The following is a 24303-nucleotide window of genomic DNA, read 5'->3' as shown; positions in this document are numbered from 1 at the left end:
CAAAATGACCACAAAAAGCTTCAAAGAGACACAAAGAGACTTATGACTATGATAAGGGGAAAAACAACTACAAAGAGACACAAAATGACTACAAAAAGCTACAAAGAGACACAAAGAGACTTATGACTATGATAAGGGGAAAAACAACTACAAAGAGACACAAAATGACCACAAAAAGCTACAGAGACACAAAGAGACTTATGACTATGATAAGGGGGAAAACAACTACAAAGAGACAAAAAATGACTATAAAAAGCTACAAAGAGACACAAAGAGACTTATGACTATGATAAGGGGGAAAACAACTACAAAGAGACACAAAATGACCACAAAAAGCTACAGAGACACAAAGAGACTTATGACTATGATAAGGGGAAAAACAACTACAAAGAGACACAAAATGACCACAAAAAGCTTCAAAGAGACACAAAGAGACTTATGACTATGATAAGGGGAAAAACAACTACAAAAAGACACAAAATGTCCACAAAAAGCTACAAAGAGACTTATAGCGACTACACAAAGGTTAAAAAACCCCACGAGACACAAAAAGACCACAAAGAGATAAATATGACTACAAAAAAAGCCACAAAGAGACTTATGACTATGATAAGGGGAAAACAACCACAAAGAGACACAAAATGACCACAAAAAGCTACAAAGAGACACAAAGAGACTTATGACTGTGATAAGGGGAAAAACAACCACAAAGAGACACAAAATGACTACAAAAAGCTACAAAGAGACACAAAGAGACTTATGACTGTGATAAGGGGACAAACAACCACAAAGAGACAAAAATGACTACAAAGAGCTGCAAGGAGACACAAAGAGACTAATCACTATGAAAAGGAGAAAAACAACCACAAAGGGACAAAAAATGACTATAAAAAGCTACAAAGAGACACAAAGAGACTTATGACTATGATAAGGGGAAAAACAACTACAAAGAGACACAAAATGACCACAAAAAGCTACAAAGAGACACAAAGAGACTTATGACTATGATAAGGGGAAAAACAACCACAAAGAGACACAAAATGACTACAAAAAGCTACAAAGAGACACAAAGAGACTTATGACTATGATAAGGGGGAAAAACAACTACAAAGAGACACAAAATGACCACAAAAAGCTACAAAGAGACACAAAGAGACTTATGACTATGAAAGGGGGAAAACAACCACAAAGAGACACAAAATGACTATAAAAAGCTACAAAGAGACACAAAATGACTACCAAGCTACACAAAACCACAGAGATATGCGTAATGACTACATAGAGACACAAAACAACAACAAAAAGACGCAAACCACCACAAAGTGTGTATCTAAGGTTAGCTCCTCTGTAGGAGAGGTGGTGGGGCCCGTTGTCTCATAACCGTTAGAGCTAATGCTTCCTGTAACCTGAGTATTTCACAGTAAAACAAAATCTACAGAGAGCTACCAGGTGTTTGTTTGAGCAGGTGACTTACAGGTTGTCTCATCCTGTCAGGGACGGTGGCCTCCATGTCTCGCTCCGTCTCGTCCAGCACCTTACGGCTCTTATAGCTGCCCTCCATCGTCTCTTTCACAGTGGTGAACGGTCAGGAGATCATGAGCAGTTTCAAACCGACATTCAGAGCTGTTTGCAATTTAAAACGCGTAACCATGACAACACATTTATTCCGGACACAGCCCATTAACGATTCTCTGATCAAACTGTTTGTTTCTGAGTTTACTTGGTGTTTGGATCCAAACGGAGAGCCGGGGCTAGCTGGGAGGCTAGCGGAGGCTAACTGGCTGTGCTTCCCTCCGGGCATGCTGCGGCTATTCAGGTTAAAGCGGGAAGTGGAGCCTGAGGAGGACGCACCGGTTAGCCCCGGTTTCACTACGGGCAGATTCACTCGCTACAGGGGCGAGGAAATAAAACCTGAACAGCCAATCCGCCGCCGCCAATTCAACAATCGGCTGAAAAGACGCCGACGCCGAAGTGCCAACGGTGCGGGACACTGCAAAAACTAAGGCAACAGACGCTCACTGACGGCCTGACTTTGACCTTAAAGGCCCTGGCACACCAAGCCAAGGGTCAGCCATCAGTCGAGGCTGGGCCGTTGGTGAACATCTGCAGCCCATGTCGGTGTGGTTCAACGCTGAAATGCACCTTAAGACATGTATTCTTACTTTTTTACATTCACATGCCTTTGTCTGTGACATTTTATCAAAGATACCAGACACCTTGTACCTTCATGATGAGACACTTGCGATCCATACAGAATGGACCCGCGACCCACTAGTGATGTGACGTTCGTGAACGAGCCGAGTCTTTGAACCGGCTCTTTAGAGTGAACGAGCCAGTTCCTAATTTCTTTGGGTTTTTTTTTTTTTCTTTAATTTACTCTGGGCAACGAGCATGGATACCAAGAGGCGAAGCTCCGTTGAATTTTTGCCAACAGCCACTAGGGGCGCTGCCGCCATTTTGGACTGTTGAGCTTGGACTGTGTCGCCCAGACAGCATGCAAGATGTCAAGGAGAGAGGAGAAAAAAAGTAACAGTAAACAGTGTAGTGCAATTAACTGCGACAACTATCAGTGGAACACCCCGCACCTGGCCTTCCACCGTTTCCCGAAGGATCCCGACAGGTAAGAACTCCTGATGTGTACGTTTTAAAGGGTTTTAATATCAATTTAATATGGCAGTTTTGAAAGGAAGATAACACTTACGGAAGATTAACTTAATTACTCCTACAAAATCACCCCATAAGTCAATCTACCAAAAAAAAAATAAATGTATGTAGATATATATATGTATATATATATATATATATACACAGTACAGGCCAAAAGTTTGGACACACCTTCTCATTCAATGCGTTTTCTTTATTTTCATGACTATTTACATTGTAGATTCTCACTGAAGGCATCAAAACTATGAATGAACACATGTGGAGTTATGTACTTAACAAAAAAAGGTGAAATAAGTGAAAACATGTTTTATATTCTAGTTTCTTCAAAATAGCCACCCTTTGCTCTGATTACTGCTTTGCACACTCTTGGCATTCTCTCCATGAGCTTCAAGAGGTAGTCACCTGAAATGGTTTTCCAACAGTCTCGAAGGAGTTCCCAGAGGTGTTTAGCACTTGTTGGCCCCTTTGCCTTCACTCTGCGGTCCAGCTCACCCCAAACCATCTCCATTGGGTTCAGGTCCGGTGACTGTGGAGGCCAGGTCATCTGCCGCAGCACTCCATCACTCTCCTTCTTGGTCAAATAGCCCTTACACAGCCTGGAGGTGTGTTTGGGGTCATTGTCCTGTTGAAAATAAATGATCGTCCAACTAAACGCAAACCGGATGGGATGGCATGTCGCTGCAGGATGCTGTGGTAGCCATGCTGGTTCAGTGTGCCTTCAATTTTGAATAAATCCCCAACAGTGTCACCAGCAAAACACCCCCACACCATCACACCTCCTCCTCCATGCTTCACAGTGGGAACCAGGCATGTGGAATCCATCCGCTCACCTTTTCTGCGCCTCACAAAGACACGGTTGGAACCAAAGATCTCAAATTTGGACTCATCAGACCAAAGCACAGATTTCCACTGGTCTAATGTCCATTCCTTGTGTTTCTTGGCCCAAACAAATCTCTTCTGCTTGTTGCCTCTCCTTAGCAGTGGTTTCCTAGCAGCTATTTGACCATGAAGGCCTGATTCGCGCAGTCTCCTCTTAACAGTTGTTCTAGAGATGGGTCTGCTGCTAGAACTCTGTGTGGCATTCATCTGGTTTTTGCAATTTTCCGGACTGACTGACCTTCATTTCTTAAAGTAATGATGGCCACTCATTTTTCTTTAGTTAGCTGATTGGTTCTTGCCATAATATGAATTTTAACAGTTGTCCAATAGGGCTGTCGGCTGTGTATTAACTTGACTTCTGCACAACACAACTGATGGTCCCAACCCCATTGATAAAGCAAGATATTCCACTAATTAACCCTGATAAGGCACACCTGTGAAGTGGAAACCATTTCAGGTGACTACCTCTTGAAGCTCATGGAGAGAATGCCAAGAGTGTGCAAAGCAGTAATCAGAGCAAAGGGTGGCTATTTTGAAGAAACTAGAATATAAAACATGTTTTCAGTTATTTCACCTTTTTTTTGTTAAGTACATAACTCCACATGTGTTCATTCATAGTTTTGATGCCTTCAGTGAGAATCTACAATGTAAATAGTCATGAAAATAAAGAAAACGCATTGAATGAGAAGGTGTGTCCAAACTTTTGGCCTGTACTGTATATATATATATATATATATATGTATATAAATATATATAAAAGCATAATTATAAGGCTATGAAAACCAAACAAATTTTATTTTATAGCGATTATACACTTGTATAAACATATTAATGGGTAGAATATTCAGATTCAGATTCAGGTTGACAATAAACCATGCCAAATATTACACACTGGTCCTTTACCAGTTTGTCTGTGTGTTTTTGTATGCAAGCGGGTCTGCTGACAGTCCAAAATGGCGGCGGTAGGACGAAACCATGGGCAAGTCTGTTGCTATGGGGCGTTCTATTGAGCTTCGCCTCTTGGTATCCATGCTCTTTGCTCTGGGCGTGACGCCAGCCAGCTAGTTTGCATGTTACCCAGCATGCAGTTCAGACACGCTGGAACAAGTCTGAATTTAGACTATAAACTTGTTACTGAGAGCCCTATTGGCCGTGTTTTGGGGTGGGGGGGGGGTTGGTTATTCTGGTATGAACGGGACATGTTCTGGACTGTTTTGTGAATGTTTGTGTGTGTGCGACCATGACACTTTATTCACGTTGTGTTGATGACCTCCCTCTAGAAACGAACGATAGAAAGCTAACCCACTATCCGCTAGCTATCTAGATCATGTGGTGCAATAAATCCACAATGCCATTCGTCGTTGAACCCACTAACACCTCCCCACCACTACACACACACACACACACACACACACACACACACACACACACACACACAGAGCAAAAAAAAGAAAAGAAAAGAAAACAAACCCCCCTAACCGCAGCCCACCAGTTTGGAACCCATGATCTATATAGATAGAGTCTCAATAGATTTTTACTTTCACAACCCTGGACACTCAAAATAACTTCTACAAATTTGTAACCCTATTTATTACATTTACAATTATACAATTATACAAATACAGATAGCAGCATTCTTTGTCCATTATGTCATTAAACATCTCGAGTCCTCTGGGTGGTAACAGAACATTTCCTTCTCATCACCACACTGCAGCTTTTAAGGCACACTGGTTCAGTTACTCGTCTTTAGTCTCAGTGAAAAGGAAGATATCCTCAGGGAAAATGAAGTCAACAATTCAAACGTCAATCATTGTGATCTTGCAAATTACACATCCGCATTTTAAAAGTAGCACAGACCGTGAGTTTACTTGGGACTGGTGCTAATTATTCCACACCAGTGACTGACCACTTGTACCAGTCAGGATAATCACTGTCTCCTGTGATGACAACCTCTCCAACAGTCCATCAGTCATGGGCTTTTTCCGCTTTATTGCTCCACACTGGTTTGCGTTTCTCTATGAAGGCTCGGATCCCCTCCTGTCCGTCTCTAAGAGCCAGGTTATCAACCATCACCTTGGAGGCGGTGGCGTACGCTGCATCTCGACCTTGAGCCATTTGTCTTTAGAGGAAACAAAACAGAACACAGCATGTGACAGCAAGTGTGTGTATCAGTCACAATGTTTCAGATGTTTCTACATGAGGTCTGATTATTATGTAAAATGTATAGTTTGTCACAATGTTTTATTTGTCAGTCTCCCATATTGGCCTTCTTTTGATGATGGTGTATTGAATTTGTGATGGTAACCACCAAACACTTTCGGTATGGTTCCTTTGGAACCAAAAGTAACCCTTCAGACGTGGTACCCAGACCCTAGTCTTAAATGTGAACTGTGTGCTAGGTACCCCAACAGAGGGGGGACCAAAAATAGGGACAGTACGAAATGGTTCATTGGGACCATCCACAACTTTTCACAGTGGAAACAGAAAAAAAACGTACTAAACTGGACTGAACCGTGCCACACAGCTCAGTTGAAAAGGGGCCTAGTTGCCCTGAAACATTCTCCAAATCCAATCAACTAAAAAAGTAAAATGCAGCATTTTAAACACAATCTTTCTACTTCTTTCACTGTCTGCCATCACCATACAATTTTTTGTGCTGTCACTGATATGATCATTTGTTTCCTTGTTTTTGGGGCGACCCTCCTCGAACTATCTCCAGGGTCTCATTTATTAACATTTTGTATGCAAAAAACAAGGCCTGAAAGAGGCGTACACCACTTCTCATACAAAACATGCGATCTATAAAAACATGACTGGATAGGAGAAACTCCTATGAACCATGCTTACGAACATTTTGGAGATGAGAAATGTTATGCGGATGATACACAGTTGTATTTATCTGTGAAGCCAGAAGAAACTAATCAATTAACTAAACTCCATAACTGCCTTAAAGACATAAAAACCTGGATGAGCACCAATTTCCTGATGTTAAATTCAGACAAAACTGAAGTTACTGTTCTTGGCCCCAAACAACTCAGAGACTCTTTATCTGATGACATAGTTTCTCTAGATGGCATTGCTCTGGCCCCTGCCACTACCGTAAGAAACCTCGGAGTAATATTTGATCAAGATTTGTCTTTTAATTCTCATTTAAAGCAACGGAATGCATTTTTTCATCTGCGTAATATTGCGAAAATTAGGCCTATCCTGACCCAAAAAGATGCAGAAAAATTGGTCCACGCTTTTGTTACCTCTAGGCTGGATTACTGTAACTCCCTATTATCAGGTAGCTCTAGTAAGTCCTTAAAAACTCTCCAGCTAATTCAGAATGCAGCAGCACGTGTACTAACAGGAACTAAGAAACGAGATCATATTTCTCCTGTTTTAGCTTCTCTGCACTGGCTCCCTGTAAAATCCAGAATTGAATTTAAAATCCTACTGTTAACTTATAAAGCTCTAAATGGTCAAGCTCCGTCATATCTTAGAGAGCTCATAGTGCCTTATTATCCCACCAGAACACTGCGCTCTGAGAACGCAGGGTTACTCGTGGTCCCTAAAGTCTCCAAAAGTAGATCAGGAGCCAGAGCCTTCAGCTATCAGGCTCCTCTCCTGTGGAATCATCTTCCTGTTACGGTCCGGGAGGCAGACACCGTCTCCACATTTAAGACTAGACTTAAGACTTTCCTCTTTGATAAAGCTTACAGTTAGGGCTGGCTCAGGCTTGCCCTGTACCAGCCCCTAGTTAGGCTGACTTAGGCCTAGTCTGCCGGAGGACCCCCCTATAATACACCGGGCACCTTCTCTCCTTCTCTCTCTCGTATTCTATGCATCTTGCTAACTCGGCCATTCTGGATGTCACTAACGCTTCTTCTCCGGAGCCTTTGTGCTCCACTGTCTCTCAGATTAACTCATATCACAGCGGTGCCTGGACAGCGTGACGTGTGTGGTTGTGCTGCTGCCGTGGTCCTGCCAGATGCCTCCTGCTGCTGCTGCCATCATTAGTCATTAGTCATACTTCTACTGTTATTATACACATATGATTATTGTCACACATGTATACTGCCAGATATTAATACATACTTTCAACATATTGTACCACAGTAGCCAGAACTATAACTATAATATTATTACTTTCAACAATGTTGTTGTAAGCTACTGTCATTACCTGCATCTCTCTCTGTCTCTTTCTGTCTCATTGTGTCATGTGGATTACTGTTAATTTATCATGTTGATCTGTTCTGTACGACATCTATTGCACGTCTGTCCGTCCTGGAAGAGGGATCCCTCCTCAGTTGCTCTTCCTGAGGTTTCTACCGTTTTTTTTTTCCCCGTTAAAGGGGTTTTTTTGGGGAGTTTTTCCTTATCCACTGTGAGGGTCATAAGGACAGAGGGATGTCGTATGCTGTAAAGCCCTGTGAGGCAAATTGTGATTTGTGATATTGGGCTTTATAAATAAAATTGACTGATTGATTGAAATAGGCGACACAGACGGTGAGGTGGAAGCCTGATTGTAGAAATTGTTGAATATAATATTTTTTGGAGCACACCATTTTTGGCTTTTGTCTAGATGTACATTTTTAGTATGGAGCCTTTGTTTTATAAATGAGACTCCTCCTCCTACTTTAAAATGAACACTAAAGGTGAAGAGAGAGAGAGAGAGACCTGTCTGTACTTTGAAAACTCTCACCTTTGGAAAGTGGCCTTGCCAAGGGCAACAACAGGTCGGCTCGCCTGACACACCCGCTCAGCGATGGCTAATGTCTCCTCTTCCAGTCGTTCCTCTGGCACCACCTTACTGACCAGACCATGCAGCAAAGCATCATGGGCGGAGATGGGAGTTCCTGTGAACAGCATCTCCATGGCAACCTGGTTAAAAAGAAGGGAGCAAAGGTGTACATCAGTTCGAGCTTGATAGCGGGACCAAAACAGTGGTCAGCCATCAGTCAATGTTAGACCATCCGTGAGCATCTGTCGCCCTTGTCAGTGCAGTGTGACCCACGTCGGTGCTCCTTGATGGCCTACATCAGAGTTTTTTTGGCTGATTCAGCATGTTGTGCAACTTTTTGGCTGAGACACAGGTGACGTGAGGCAATGCAAAAGTCAGCGTTTGTTCCCTGAGGTCACTTTGGTTTGTCTGGGCCTTGAAACATCTAGCGCTGAGACAAACAATTGATTTTATTCTTGATCAATCTAGAGCAGTGGTTCCCAACTTGTGGGTTGTGGTCCAAAAGTGGGTTGCGGGCCGCAAGGGTAAAAATACACACTTTATTTTGAAGTAGGGGTGAGCTCGTGTACAAAAATCTCTAAACGTTTAGAGTGGATCATTTTTTCCGTGTAAACGTGTGCACGGGTTTCACCGCTGGGGGGTGCTATTGCATTATACCAGTAAAGCCCCAGTTATCCGAATACCAACCAACGGTTACAGGCTGCCACTCCGAAATATCGCCATCCCAACGGTCCACCATCCTGAATTCTGGTCCCTGAGTCCTGACAGTAAGCTATGGCGAGCCTGTAGAAGCTGTATTTCCCATTCATATCAGCGATTTTCACCGGAGACGCACGCGAGTAAATCAGGCTGACATTTCCTGTTTTTCAGCGAACTCTTCTGGTAATTTTATTAAAAGGCATGGCATATAGGTCCACAGTAACTTATTATTATTATTATTATTGGGTCTTATAAGAGTGGGCTACAATGAGTCCCGGGCCATCAAATAAGATACACCTTTATTGATCCCATAATTGAGAAATTCCAGATCAAATCACAGCATCCGCAGGGAGAGGACACGGACTGTGTGCGCTTTTACGCACGGGTCTACGCGATCACGGATATTTGATGTGGAAAAGATGTAGCCAGATGTATTACCTGTTTTTAAGCAGCACCGAGATACGTGGCTCGTTCGTCTGTCTGTCTGTAGCACGAGTCATGTGCACCACTTCACCACCGACCCGTGCGTAAAAGTACAAACAATTCCATGTAGTTCCGTGCTACTGACCTGTTGCCAAACCCGGCCTCACACCATTTCTTGTCATATTCACAGTCTATCACAGTTAGTCAGCAATTAGTATCACCCCCCTCCGCCCTAAAAAAAATGTATGTACTAATTTTTCATAACCGTTTATGATCTCATACACGTGTACACGTGTCATTTTGAAGTTCTGTGTATTTTGAGGTACAGTGAATTTCCAGCACAAGGCTTTTACTTTAAAGTGCCGTTTCCTTCTGTAGTCTCGTTTGGAATACGCGCTTTGGAAAGCAGAGCTAGAGGGATAAACAAACATGGCACCACACCGGTAAGGTAAGACAACACGTTTACATGTGGTTTTCTATATGTTCTCTGACATTTATCCTAACGATATGAGGCGGTCTTTGTGGAGAAAAAGCTTGTTTAGTGGACTAACTTTGCACTTGAAGGTTGCCCGTTCACTTACGTTTTAACAGGTCTGACGCTACTATGCGCCCCGGCTGTATCTAGGCTAACGGCTAACATGCTAACTATTATTTCTATGTCACTAGTGACTTAAAACAAATTTAGGACGATAGGAGACAGGTTGAAATAAACCAAAATTTCCCTTTAAGCTCTCACCTTCCTCGGCACGGCTCTGCCGATGGCCACTGCCGGCGTTGAACAGAACAGACCCACGGTGACACCCGGAGTAGCGAAGGTGGACTTCTCTGTCACCACGGCAATGTCACAGCTGGCAACAAGCTGGCAACCAGCCGCAGTGGCAACACCGTTCACCATGGCGATCACTGGGACAGGTATATCTTGTATCAGAGTCATTACCTGAAACACAAGAGCCAACGGCATTCAGAGACATAAATAATAAGTAAACAAATGCAGTGGGAAAAGGATAATCTGTCACATCATCAGGATTTAGCCAGTGGCTTTTCAAATTTGCAACATTTGCTTTGTTAGCACTTGGCTGTTCCATGTTTTAAAGCCCTGGTCTTGACGGCCTGGCAAAAAAATCTGGGTTGTTCTGAATAGGAGTAAGAGGAGATGTTAGCTGAGCACGACCAGTGAGACATGAGACTACTATGAGAATACTAATGCATACCATGCATGTATGAATGTGAGGAATATTTGAAGGTGTTTTGAAAAGCTGATGCTACACTGCAATGCTGACTGAAATGTGTAAGAGGAAGGTGAAGTAGTAGGAATAGACAGAAAAGTGGTAAGGGGTTTAATGTGTATGAATTCATGCTGCGTACTACAATAATTACTGAGCACTTTGTGTGTATAATATTACAGTACATTACAATATGTATTGAACAGTCATAATCCCAAACGTATCAACAGTACTATCAGTAGTAAAGGCTGTCTGCATTTAAGATTCAGACACGCACACACCAACATGTCTCTGTGTTGGTGCGTGTGGAGCTGTTGCTCTCAGCAGAGGGTTCTTTTAATGGACATGAGACCTCTCAAACTCCTCCGTTATTCCCAAACTGTGGGTCCAATCATTAATATGAGGATACCGCCAGAGAGATTAGCTTCTCCTGAACGCAGACATGTCTTTTTCATGTTTGCGGTGTTAAAAATGTTATTTTGGTCGCAGGTTAGAGATCTGGTGCCCCTCAGCTGTTTTCTAGAAATCCCCCCTCTCAGTTTACATAGGAGTGAATGAGAAAAAAAAATCGGCGCTCCCTTTGTTTGGAAGCTCACTGAGCCAAATGTGTAAGTGTGAGTGATTCCGTGGGGGCATTTCTGTGACCAGCACACATTGTCAAACATTTTGAGGTATAAATTGTGTGTGTAGAGTGAAAATTGTGGGATTAAATGATAATAAAGATTCAGAGGAACATAAAATGGCAAAGAATGTGTTCTGTATCCACTTCAAGGCACTTCTGAGTCAGATGATGTCACAAGGCAAAAAAACTCCTTTGAAGTTACATTAGTACATAGAAGAGAGCTACTTGTTTAAAATCTTATTTTTCCCAACAGGTGCTGAAACACAGTCGTCTGGATCCAGATATGATGGAGACACAGCCAGGACATTTCAGCAACAGTGAGACAGTCAACAGAACACAGGGACATGTCCACCTCACAGTGGGACTTCTCTTTTCGATTTGTTAGTGAGATGATGCAGGCATTCTGCAGGTGGCAGACGGAGGAACGGGCTAAAGACGAAGCCAGTCTTGACAAAATTACATCCTCAGCTGCCTTCACCAACAGGGAGATGCTCAGGGACGATTTGAAAAGGTTTTTTGCCCCCCTGCAATGGTCTGCAGAGCGCCAGGGGGAAACATTGGACAGTGAAACCATGGTCTCCTCAACCCTCACAAACACCTTTAGAATCTCTGAAGAACAGGCCATAGCCATGTCAGAGATAGTGCATTGGGCTTTTTATGATTCAGAAGAGCTAATGGAGTCGGTCCACAGGTGGGAGGCTGAGGAGGCTGAGCAGTGCTCTCAGTCGGAGGATGAAGCGCCCAGATCTCTGTCCCACCCAACAAAAGGTGAAGGCAGAGCTGAAACGCTTTTTCGACCTCCGGCGAGAGTTTGCAGAGTGCAGATGAGAAAAACTGGACAAACATGCAATACCTACAACTTTCTGATGGGACAGACAAGAAATCTGCAGGCAGATGTGGCAGAAACATCTTTAAATGGATGAAGCCTGCATTCAAGCGCTGCTGGGAGCGTTACTTTGGAGCAAGACCCAGGAATAAGGTCCGCTCCAGTAGGACCAAGGCTGTCAAGAGAGCAGACCTGACCTCTGATCCTCTGGAGTTCGACAAAAATTTGGGACATGAGGACTTCACAGGGACGGAGGGACAGTCTGGCGAGGAACCACACTGTCCCTCTGGAGTTTGCAGGAGCCGAGTGCACCAACTGGGCGTAAAAAAGAAGGTCTTAACTCTTACGCCGGACTTAACTACGTCCGACGTTGTGACTGGAATTTACACCGCGTGCACCAAGCCTGACTGACAACGGTCGTAGCTGCGCCTGGTCTTACAATGCGCGTCCACGTGAATACACGCGAATCGATGATTGTTGCCAAGCAACACACTTCTACCCAAAGTGCTCTCAAACTTGTCCCCACAGCTGGAAGAAGAAACAATATGGAGAACACTAATCAAAAAAAAAGGAAGGTAAATTTTACAGATGGAGAAATTAGGAAGCTGATAGAATTATATTCAGAACATAAGGACATCCTCACGGCAAGATTAAATAACACCAACACCAACAGGCACAAACTGTCGGCGTGGAAAACAATCACTGCGTCCATAAACAATAACTGTGATGGAGGACTGCGGACAGTGGAAGAGGTCAGGAAAAAGTGCATTGATCATGTCCCCCACTGTATTTTGAAAGGCCCCGTTGGCGTAAAACCTGAGCGCAATCAGCACCTGCAGGGACAGCGCCGAGTTTCTGTCAGACCGATGCTGCAGTTGAGGGGAGAGCTCTTCAATTAACTCAAAGAGCGCTTGTCTGCCGAAACGAAACCTCTCTATCAGCTCACTCTCTGTATACACATCGAGCGGGTTTGTCCTGTCACGAATGACTCTTTCCCGTCTAAATGCTCTCTCGTTAAGCATCCAGTAAATAAGACGTCTTGCCATCTTTCTTTCTTTTTTCCGGCCGTTTGATTCCGTTAAAATTACCAAGGCTACAAGTCCGAGTTTCCAACTTACGCCTGCTCCACATTAGGCATAAAAGTTACACCCAGGCGGAACACACACAGGGCTTAAGTCTAACTGGTGCACTCGTCTTAACCTTAAACTGGTCGTAACTTTCCGTTCTAAGTCGGACGTAACGTTACACCCAGGCGTACGCCCAGCTGGTGCACTCGGCTCCTGAAGACTGGGGACACGAAGACTTCACTCCACAGACTGAGGAAAGTCCCCAAGACATAGATTCACCTGACTGCGTGTCAGCTAAAGAGGTGTCTACCAGTGCCTCAGTCACCTCCGGCGAGGTGAGGACGCAGACCTGACCTCTGTCCCTCTGGAGAGTACGGATGTGGCAGATGAAATTGTCATGCTAGAGGATGACATGGACAGACAGACAGAAAGCAACCTCATAACTGACATAGACGCAACTCCAGGGCCATCAGGAGCGGAAAATGTCAATGGCAGTTTCATGATTAGGACATCGGATGCTGCCCAGGAAGTAATGGGCATTGAGGTAAGTGACATCGAGGACCCTTTCCTGGATGATATTCCTGACTTGGAGTGTGATCTGATGATAACGGCCAACTCCCGGGAGAGTGGAAGTGATGTCGGTGAGTCCAATGCTCCAGCAGTCTGGGCATCGAAAAGGGTTGAACAGGCTCGGGAAGACAGGGAGTCAGTGTCACCAACACCTGTAGTCGTAGTGTCTGAGGAGACAGCTGCTGAACCTGAACAGGATTCATCAGCACAGACAAACAAAAACAAATTGTCTGTCAGGGTCCTTGTACAGAAGCTGGTTTCGAGGACCTTTAAGAAAGCAGGTGTGGACACCAACCCACGTCTCATAACCGACCGCCTGTTTGAGAACATATGGGCCAAAGTTGAGGGAGCAGATTTTGAAATTCTCCCAGAAATTTTTAAAAGTCTTGACCAGGCCTTTTTTAAGGACCTTTGCAAACACTGGGGCAGTGCACAGATGGTGCTGGTTTCAGTGAGTCAGGATGAACCCAACGTTGACATCTATATAGCCTCTACTTTTAAACGTCACCAGAGCACACCAGCAAAGAGGCCCAACGCCATCGTCAGGTTCTTCTCCAGTGTGGGCAAAGTGATCTCAGAGCCCTTCACTGCATGCCGAGATAGAAGGGTCAGTCAGATTTAGGTGACATATAACATACATGTTGAAGGAAAAGATAGTTTGGCGAGTGTCTTTTTTCCTTTAACATGTATGTAATAGAGAGCTAAAGTCCTACCTCCATTCAGTTTACCTCCAGGATACCTTTTGCTCCACTGGCCTTTGCAGGGCAGTGACCTTGGAGCAGGACACATGTGGGGCAGGACTTGAGCTCTAAGGACTACCTGAGGAGTCAGCAGTGCAATCTCAAAGGCGAGGGTTCGATTGTCGGTCCTGAGCCTTTTTGAGTTTGTGTGCTGCGCAGCGATGGGTTGGGTCCGGGCATTTTTAGGCAATTCTGAGCAACAAGCAGAAGAACTGGAAGACATTTAGGAATTTAGCAACACAATCTGCCTTTTGCATCAGCTGAGGCTTGAACTCACAACCTCTGACACTAAGAATCAGTTTCTATCTCACTGAGCTAATTAGTCAGTGACAATTCATGTGTAGCTTCACAAACTGACTAAGCCAGACGTGCAGTTTAGCAGCCGTCCACGCATGGAAAAGCAGATTTCAAACCACTGTAAAAAAATTCAGTTATCGAAACAAAAATCTGAAAATATACATATTGCATCTAGACAGCATGGAGATGTTGGTAATTTGTTTGTAAAAATGATTGATTTGCTCCATAAGTGAAAAACTGATGTTTAACTAGTTGAGCTATGTGCAAAGTGAGAAGCCTCAGATGGTTTCACACTGAAGTATTGACACTGGATCTTTGTGCAAAGTTTGGTTTATTTTCAAGCATGAGAAGGCAGATTTTCTAGCAGAAAAAAGACTTGAAGATGCCGCACAGTGATCAGTCACACTCAGGGAATTTTAAGCAGTAAGCTGGAGCGCAAGAAGATGATTACATTACAATGTGGATTCTTCACCAGTTGAGGCTCGAATCCGCAACCTCTGGAATCTAAGATGGTCATCTACCGCTCTGAGCTAATGAAAGTAGCAACTCAACAGTGGCTTCACAAACTGAGTAAGCCATTCACTGTTGTGTAGGAAAGCAGCCATCTGTGCATGGAAAGGCAGATTTGAAACCACTGTAAAAAATTCAGTTATTAAGACAAAATTCTGAAAACACACATATTGCATCTAGACAGCATGGAGATGTTGGTAATTTGTTTGTAGCAATGATTGATTTGCTCCATAAGTGAAAAACTGATGTTTAAAATTGCCATTTTTACATTGACTCCAATTGTTCACATTAGAGCAAAATTCAAAATGCTGTCAAAAATTCAGTTTTTGAGATAAAATTCTGAAATGTGCCACACATCATCTACTATGACTCTAGAATTTTGTCTTTTTTTCATGAACATTGAAGATTTATTTAGCAAGAATTTGCATGTATATGTTTACAGTACCGTTTACAGTCAAACATTTTGATGCACTGTCGGCTCAATTTTTGATAAATCAAAAATCTGAGAAACGTAGTTTTTGTAGGACAGTCTGAAGATGCTCTGTAGCAAGTTTGGAGATAGGTTTTGAGAGGAATAGGTTTAAGAAGTTTTACAGTTTTTGAAAAAAACAGAGTGATGAATTTCATAATTTTAAAAGGTTTAAATGTACAAAAGTTTCTTCAGTATTGGGGCTACAGTTTGATGAAAGTTGTGAAGTTGTAGCACGTATGGTTGATTTGTTATGAATTTTCAAAGTTTCAAACTTTAGACGCTTGCTGTAGCGCCACCATCAGGACTATTGGCTTGAGTTTACAGCTGAGGATATCTGGCATGAGACTGGACCTTTGTGCAAAGTTTGGTGAGTTTTCACCCATGGGAAGTATGATTTCCTCGGAAGAAGAAGACGAAAAATACCTAAGATTACAATAGCAATTAATTAATTAGGACCCTAATTAATTAATTGGTCATTTTGTCTCTTATCATCTGCTGTCAAAGCTGTAAATATTCAACTCAGGCTGAACTTCTGCTGATTCAGTTTCCCCTTGAGCGTTTGGTAGAAAACAAAAAGAAAAGAATGTGTTCTTTTGCTAATGTGTTTTCCTTCTATTTTAGCATTAAACTTATGGTCATGACCCAAAATAGTTAGTAGGTAAGTTAGGGCTGATGCTGTGAAGCTAAGATATGATAACATACTTGGCTGCATCTCTCAATCCATTTAACCTGCGTATTAACCTTCCAGAGCTCCATTCCTCCAAAACCTACGTTTGAAGAGTTAGACAAACAAGCAAAAAAAAAACAAAACACAAACAAACAGAGGATGCAATATCTGAAGGAACTGCGGGCTTGGCGGGGGCGGGGAAGAGCAGCAGCCCAAGAAAGACAAAACAAAGAGACTAACCTCTGCACAGGTGTGAAACACCTTGGTGTGATAATCTCTGCCCTGAGCTGACGTCAGCTCCTTCAGGTCGTGTCCTGAGGAAAACACTGGACCTCTGGCTGACACACACACACACATAAACACACATTACATTAGACCACCGTGTTTCTTTCTCTGTCACACTCACACACTCACAGTAAATACAAACCTGATATGATAACAACTCTGAGGTCATCGCTGTCGACGTCAGTCAGGATGTTTTCTCTGAGCGACTCCAGCATGGACAGAGACAGAGCATTCCTCTTCTTGGGATTGTTCAGTATTATTCTCCTGGAAGAAGAAGTTAGATTTTACAGTGGTGTTTTGTGTATTTCACCTCTACAGTTTATTACAGGGGTTCTCTATTAAACTGGTGTTGTAGTTCAGGGACCTGCAGCCATGTTAGTGGATCAAAAAAACACCAAACTTTGTTACAGCGGTGATTCTGTAACAAACAAATGCAGCGAGATGGAAAACAAATGGGCTGCTGTTGGGAGATGTTGCTCTGCAATTTCTCCTCTAATCATCACGATATGAATTTTTCATATCATATTAAACTTTAGAACGGTATTATCATGAACGGGATGATATGGCACACCTCTATACTTTACAGATACAAAAATATTAAACGTCCAGCCCATTCTGTGGCTTGACCGGACCGCATACTATTCTCAGAAAGCAAGTTTAGGTCTCATGGGGCTACCCTGAACTTCATTTTACTTCGTCCTTCCCCTAGTCTACACTGGTTGCCTATTGGCTTACAGAGTAAATAGCGTGGAAGTCGCCTATCATCGATACATTGCTGGTCAGAATTGTACCTATGGATTGAATAACGCTTTAAGTTTACTCAGTGCCTTCTACAGCCATCTAGTGAACAAACGTGGGAACAGCATATAACTTTACATGAATTAGTTAAAGGGAAATTTCGGTTTATTTCAACCTGTCTCCTATCGTCCTAAATTTGTTTCAAGTGACTAGTGACATAAAAATAATAGTTAGCATGTTAGCCGTTAGCCTAGATACAGCCGGGGCGCATAGTAGCGTCAGACCTGTTAAAACGTAAGTGAACGGGCAACCTTCAAGTGCAAAGTTAGTCCACTAAACAAGCTTTGTTTCCACAAAGACCGCCTCATATCGTTAGGATAAATGTCAGAGAACTTATAGAAAACCACATGTAAACGTGTTGTCTTACCTTACCGGTGTGCTGCCATGTTTGTTTACCATCTAGCTCTGCTTTCCAAAGCGCGGCTGAAGTATATCTCGTGAGCTCTAGATAAAGCCCAGCTGGATACTACTCCAGGTGGAGGTGTCTCGTCCTCGGTCACATCCAGACCTTGAAAATAAGGCTGCAACCGGTCCCATTCCTTGCAACAGAGGCATTCCTCTTCTGTGGGCACTGGGGCACAGCATTCACAGGTACACCACCAATCTCCAGAGCTACGCAGCCTTGCAGCAGCCATTCCTCCTCTCTCGTCCTCTACCTGTTGCGCCTCTCTCTCTCTCTCTCTCCTCCGTTCTTCAATTTCACGAAGCTCTTCGTCAGTGTATTCTGGCTCAAATAAATAAGGGCGGCCATCAAACTCTGCAAAATCAGATTCCTCCTCCACAAAGTCGAAGTCTGGCAAAAAGTCAGCCATTATTCTATAAATCTTTCATAAAATAAATGAATGAACTTTTCAGGCTACTGTCCGGTTCTGCCTTCCAGCTGTTGCTGCTTGTTCTCGCGATACTTCGGCCGCGCTTTGGAAAGCAGAGCTAGATGGTAAACAAACATGGCAGCACACCGGTAAGGTAAGACAACACGTTTACATGTGGTTTTCTATATGTTCTCTGACATTTATCCTAACGATATGAGGCGGTCTTTGTGGAAAAAAAGCTTGTTTAGTGGACTAACTTTGCACTTGAAGGTTGCCCGTTCACTTACGTTTTAACAGGTCTGACGCTACTATGCGCCCCGGCTGTATCTAGGCTAACGGCTAACATGCTAACTATTATTTCTATGTCACTAGTCACTTGTAACAAATTTAGGACGATAGGAGACAGGTTGAAATAAACCGAAATTTCCCTTTAATGCTGAGTTATGGCATGGCCTTATTACTGTATATAGAATTGCATACAATGCATACACTGGGTTGTTTCAAATGAAAACTCCAGGTAATTTGCTGCTCATGTATAGTTACATGCCATCATCACTCCTGGTCTTCAATTACATTCTTTAGCAGAAGAAATAAATGGCAGTTTACATTGGGTTTTCTAACATATCTGAAGGCCCAAGGCCTACATTTTGGGCCTCATAGATGTCTATGAGTCTCAAAAGGCCACATAAAACATGATAAATCAACAGGGTTCCCTCGGGTCCTTGGAATCCTTGAAAGTTTGTGAATTTGATAAAATCATTTCAAGTTTTTGAAAATATGCCTAAATGTACACAGGTCACTGAAAGTCCTTTAATTTGCATGAAGACAGGATTTCGCCACGTGAATTTTCAACATTTTCTGGGGGAAGAACCACAGAGCAGCTCAGTTTCCTAATTTAAGTGTTTGGAGTGTCTCTACCTTTCATTAAAGTACTCAATCTTTGTAAAAATGTAATACTGCAATGTAAAAATACTCCATTACCAGTAAGATCTGCGTTCGTAATCTTGTGTAAGTACACGTGGAGCAGTACTATCAGGAAAATGAACTTCAAGTAACAAAAGTAAAAGTACTGATATACACATTTTTTGTAGTTTAAATGGAATAATTTTCTAATAATAATTTGTTTTAATTAATAAAATGTTCTGTACCTGATAGTTATTGCTGTCAAATAATTATAGCGGCAAAAAACGTGCAAAATTATGTTATATTTGACATGTAGTACAGCAGAAGTACCTCATAATTATAGCGCAGTACAGGACTTTAGTCAATAGTCTAAATTACTTTCAACCGTTGCATTAATTATGATATATTTCCATTGAAGTACTCAGCAGTTGTGTGAAGTGATTTATTAGTGGCACCACCTGACACTGAGAAACAAAACATTGGTTTAGCCACACTGACACAGGGGACAGTGACATCAAAACGTTGACTTATTATTAAAAAAAATATTTTTGACAGAAATAAAACGTACGCCGAATTTATCTTGCGACCTTCACATGTGTAATAAAGTACTGTGAGCACCACCGTAACATGCTGTTGTTGTTAAAGTCTGTATTCGCTCTAAAATCACACTGTATTTACACAGGACCAACTGAGAGTGAACACAGTTCCGAGGACACGGACACATGTCGTTGCTGCACCTTATTCCGTTGTCTTGCTGTCTCACCGTCAGCGGCTCCGGTTCAGTCTGAGAGTAAAACCGGGTCCGTGTGAGCAGAGCTGAAGTCCTGCTGAGCTCAAACACACCGACAGCTCTGCACAGCAAACTGCGAGCCATGTTTACCCTCACCGCTTCACCTTCCGACTGTCACTTCCGGGTGCGATGACGTTGAAGGCACGTAGGGCAGCGTAAGAATAGACCAAGAGCCTGAAAAAATAAAACAAGATTTAAAAAATTAAATTAAATTAATAAATTAAATTAAATTAAATTAAACAATTATTACATATTTTTAAATAAAATAGAATAAGATTTAAAAATTTAAATAAATAGATAAAACAAAACAAAATATATTTAAAAAAAAAAAATAGAATAAGATTTTAAATTAAATGGATAAAACAATTTTTTAAGGGCTTTTTGCCTTTATTGACAGGACAGAGAGTGAAATGGGGACACAGAGAGAGAGAGTGGGGACTGACATGCAGCAAAGGGCCACGAGCCGGATTCGAATCCGCGGCCGCTGCTGCGAGGCGATGCCTCTGTACATGGGGCGCCGGCACTGTCCACTACACTACTGACGCCCCCAAAATATTTTTTTTTTTAAAAATGAAATAGAATAAGATTAAAAAATTAAATAAAATAAATAAATAAATAGGTTAAAATAAAATATATAAAACAAATATATTCTAAAAAAAATAGAATAAGATTTAAAATAAATAAATAAATAAAATAAATAAAAGAATTTTTTTTTTAAATAAATAGAACTAGATTTTAAAAATTGAATTAAATAAATAAATAAACCAAGAGCCAATATCACAAAATCCAAAGAAGACAAAAATTCAAGCATTTCTTTCTATTTTAAATAATTTAATTTTAATTTGTCAGAAGAATTAAATGTACAGTTTTAGGGGAGTTGGTAGCTTGGTGGATGGTGGTGGCGCCCCATGTGTAGAGGTGATGCCCTTTGCTGCGTGTCGTCCCCCCACTCTCTCTGTCTCCCCATTTCACACTGTCCTGTATATTAAAGGCAAAAAGCCCAAAAAAATAATCTTGAAAGTCAAAGTACCCAATTAGATCTTCTTTTTTTGTATTAAATAGAGCCTACTATGAAGGGTTGCAGGGCTGTGAAGCATAAGTCTGATTTATTATTATAATACATTTTCTGTTCTTTATGTTGATCAAGTTTTAGAGAGCATTCATGCTCCCTGAAGTTTTCAAAGATGCTGTTTTACTCACCCTAATTCTTTCTAAGATGGCCACGGACACTAATTCTGCATCAGTTAGTTGGTGTCTTTTCTGTCCATCGATTCACTCACTGCCCCGTGTAAAACAGATAAAATACATGAAACTGAATTCACTGTACAACTACTACATCATAATAATGATATCAAGTTTACAAATACTATGACGCTAAAAACTGTTTTATTGTCGACTAACTTGATAAATGAGTGTAAAATAAAAACAATTATATGTTCTCTGTTACATGTGTTAAACACATTAAACACACATTAAATATGGCTTAATAGAGACAATTTCAAATCAGCTTCACTATAACTTGCAGCATTCACAGACAAACACTTGTCTTTATCTGGACACATTTTCCCCACAAATACAACATGCTAACATTATTAGCACAAGCCTATGGCATTTTACATTGCATAAATTAGCCTAGGAGCTAGCAGACTTTTCCTCTACTCATATGAAGCCAGGGACAACAGCAACATTTAACAAAGGTAACGTTACAAAATTCGGCTCCATTACAGCTCACAAGGTTAACTGACAAAACAACTGTCTTACACTAAACACGTTTTCCAAACAAATACAACATGCTAACGTTATTAGCACAAGGCTTGACATTTTACATTGTATACATTAGCCTAGCGACTAGCAGAGATTTCCTCTGCTCATATGAAGCCAGGATAAATCACACACAAGACTTAAAATGTTATTTTAGTGGAGGCTTTACTGTCTTCACAATTTATTGTTTCTTATCTGTGAAATTAAAGTAAATAAAAGCTTTGTTTCCACTGAGGGAAATGGTTTCAGCTTACAGAGACAGACAGGAGGTCTGCGTCACCGCGATGAGTAGTTACATTTCTGGGGAGGTGCACGTCAGGCTACGGATGTGATGTAAGTTTGTGCTCACAGCCTGTTTCTTTAGTTAATGGTCAGTTCTTGGGTTAGTCCCAATCACATGTGATAGAGTAGCTAAGCCTTAGATAATAAGAGGTTAATTGATAATGACTGAGGGAACGACTTGTTTTTTTGTTTACCTGTGTTACCAACTTATTGCAAGTTTAAAGAAACCAGTGGCTTGTATACACATATGACATCAGCAGCAGCAGCATCTCTAACCTTGCTGCTCCACCCTAACAGAGACCTGCGTAGCTACAATCTTTATCGGGACCTCACTCCAGGTGCTGATGTACGGAAACAGCCTGTCAGTGAACGTGTGTGTGAAGGTGTGTATGTGTGTGTTGGTGTCAGGATCAGAAAACAACAGCAGTCCTCTCTCCCAGTCCAGGTGCACTCGAATCCTCTTTGGGTGCTGTGTAACTGCCACCTCAGACCCTGTGTCTGACGGCGACAGCACTTTGTATTCACCGCCGCAGAACATCAGCCTCCACAGCCCGGCGCATATGATTCCTTTCCTCTGGATGGACTCTGTTAACATGCCCAGTACGAAGGCTGTGCTGTCTCCGACCTCCACCTCCCAGCTGTGACACCCTGAGTTAAAACCCTCGGAGCCGACGACAGAGATGAAGTGGTCGATCCTCTCTGGGTTGTCAGGAAGCTGCTGCCTTCTCTCTCCATGTCTCACACTGGTCAGATCGTCAGACATGATGAGGTCCGGGTGAGCCGTGTTTGGATCCAGAATCACAGGACTGTAGGAAACAACGTCCTTCATCTTGCTCCAGACGTTGAAGCTCAGGTTGCCTAAATGTTTGGCCTCGTCTATCAGAACTCCTGAGTGCAGCTCTAGATCATCAGGCAGGGGGCGCTGCAGCCTTGTAGTTCTGCAGGAACAAGACGTCTTCAGCTCTCAGCTCCTTCTCTGTGGCTCTGACTGTTTCTGAAAGAGCTGCTATCTCTCTGCTCAGAGCTGCAACCTTCTCCTTCATCACCTGACTCTTCTGCTCCTCCTCCTCCCTCAGTGCAGCCATCCGGGCTTCCTCTTCCTCTTCAAGAAACTGGTGCAGCTTCTTGAACTCTTCCTTTATCCTCCTCACTGTGCTCTCTGTCTGGATCTTAATGTGCTCTGCAGTTTGATCGCAGCTTCCTTTCACCTGATGAATAAGCCTCAGTTTGCTTTGCAGGGGCTTTAAAGAATCCTGAAGTTTCTTCTTCTGTTTCTGCGCAGCTACGTCAACAGGTTCAAATCTGCGGTTGCCGTGTGTGTCTGCGTCTCTGCAGACGCTGCACACCAGCTGCTGATCATCCACACAGAAGAGGCTGAGCTTCACAGAGTGCAGAGTGCAGACGGGCTCGGACCCTGCAGCTGAAGCTCTGTCCTGCAGGAAGGCCTCACACTGGCTCTTCAACGCCAGGTGACAAGGAGGTATGTCCTTTGACGACCTCCTTTTACAGACTGGACACTCAGAGATTTGGCCGTCAGTCCAGTATGTCTGCAGACAGTCTGCGCAGAAGCTGTGGCTGCATGACAGGATGACTGGATCTTTAAAAATGTCATGGCAGACAGGACATGAGAGATCCTGCTCTAACCTGGAAGTCATGTTGTGAAGTTAGTTTCACTTCTGGCAGCCTGCTCCTACAGCTTGTCTTTCGTGTGTACCATTAGCAGCGAGTCCAGTTTGTTACCAGAACCAGTATTCCCAGTATGTCCTGCTGGAATGTAGCCATATGGTGTGACAGTTAAAGCTGTCGTCTATCACTCAGTGCATTATAAGGAAGGAAGAACAACAGTGAGCTTGCTTCCTGGTTTCTCACATGACACGGGTTGAGTTTCATCAGCTGGGCTGAGTCTCACTTAAAGGAACGCTTCACCCTCCAAAATTTGTAATGTGTATTTTAATTACTCGCCACGTGTTGGGTTAATTTTATGAAGCAGAAGTGTTTCTTTAAAGGGGTCCACTGGATCACAAGTGACCAGGCAGCTAACATCTGATTTTGAGTTTGTATCACCAAATTTCCTTGTTCAACATGCACGATGTGATTTTACCAAGTAGGATATGCTCCTGGATCAACATCCCAGATTGCATTCCTGAACCAACATTGCAATGACATCATCAGTGTGCTGCAACTGTGCTTTTTTCAAAATTCCTTTGTGCGTCTTCAGAGCTAATGGTCCGTTCCATATAGATCTTACCGCTAGTCAGACGGTTAAAAGAACAGGAAGCTTCGCAAA

General features: G+C 42.6%; 1 protein-coding gene across 1 annotated transcript; it reads right to left on the bottom strand.

Annotated features, from left to right (window-relative positions):
* Positions 1-5105: 5105 nt before the first annotated feature.
* Positions 5106-21719, bottom strand: echdc3 (enoyl CoA hydratase domain containing 3). The gene is made up of 7 exons (XM_049567292.1): positions 21174-21719; positions 19921-20147; positions 16813-16934; positions 16626-16723; positions 10128-10328; positions 8231-8409; positions 5106-5662 (listed from the first exon to the last, which is right to left on the bottom strand). Exons 2-7 carry the CDS (start codon positions 20055-20057, stop codon positions 5509-5511), a joined length of 891 nt encoding a protein of 296 aa, XP_049423249.1. The 5' UTR covers positions 20058-20147; positions 21174-21719; the 3' UTR covers positions 5106-5508.
* Between the last annotated feature and the right edge of the window lie 2584 nt (positions 21720-24303).

The sequence above is a fragment of the Epinephelus fuscoguttatus genome, linkage group LG22, assembly GCF_011397635.1.
Source record: "Epinephelus fuscoguttatus linkage group LG22, E.fuscoguttatus.final_Chr_v1".
Lineage (NCBI taxonomy): Eukaryota > Metazoa > Chordata > Actinopteri > Perciformes > Serranidae > Epinephelus > Epinephelus fuscoguttatus.
The sequence above is the reverse complement of the archived record's forward strand: the minus strand, read 5'-3'. Positions and strand labels throughout refer to the sequence as shown.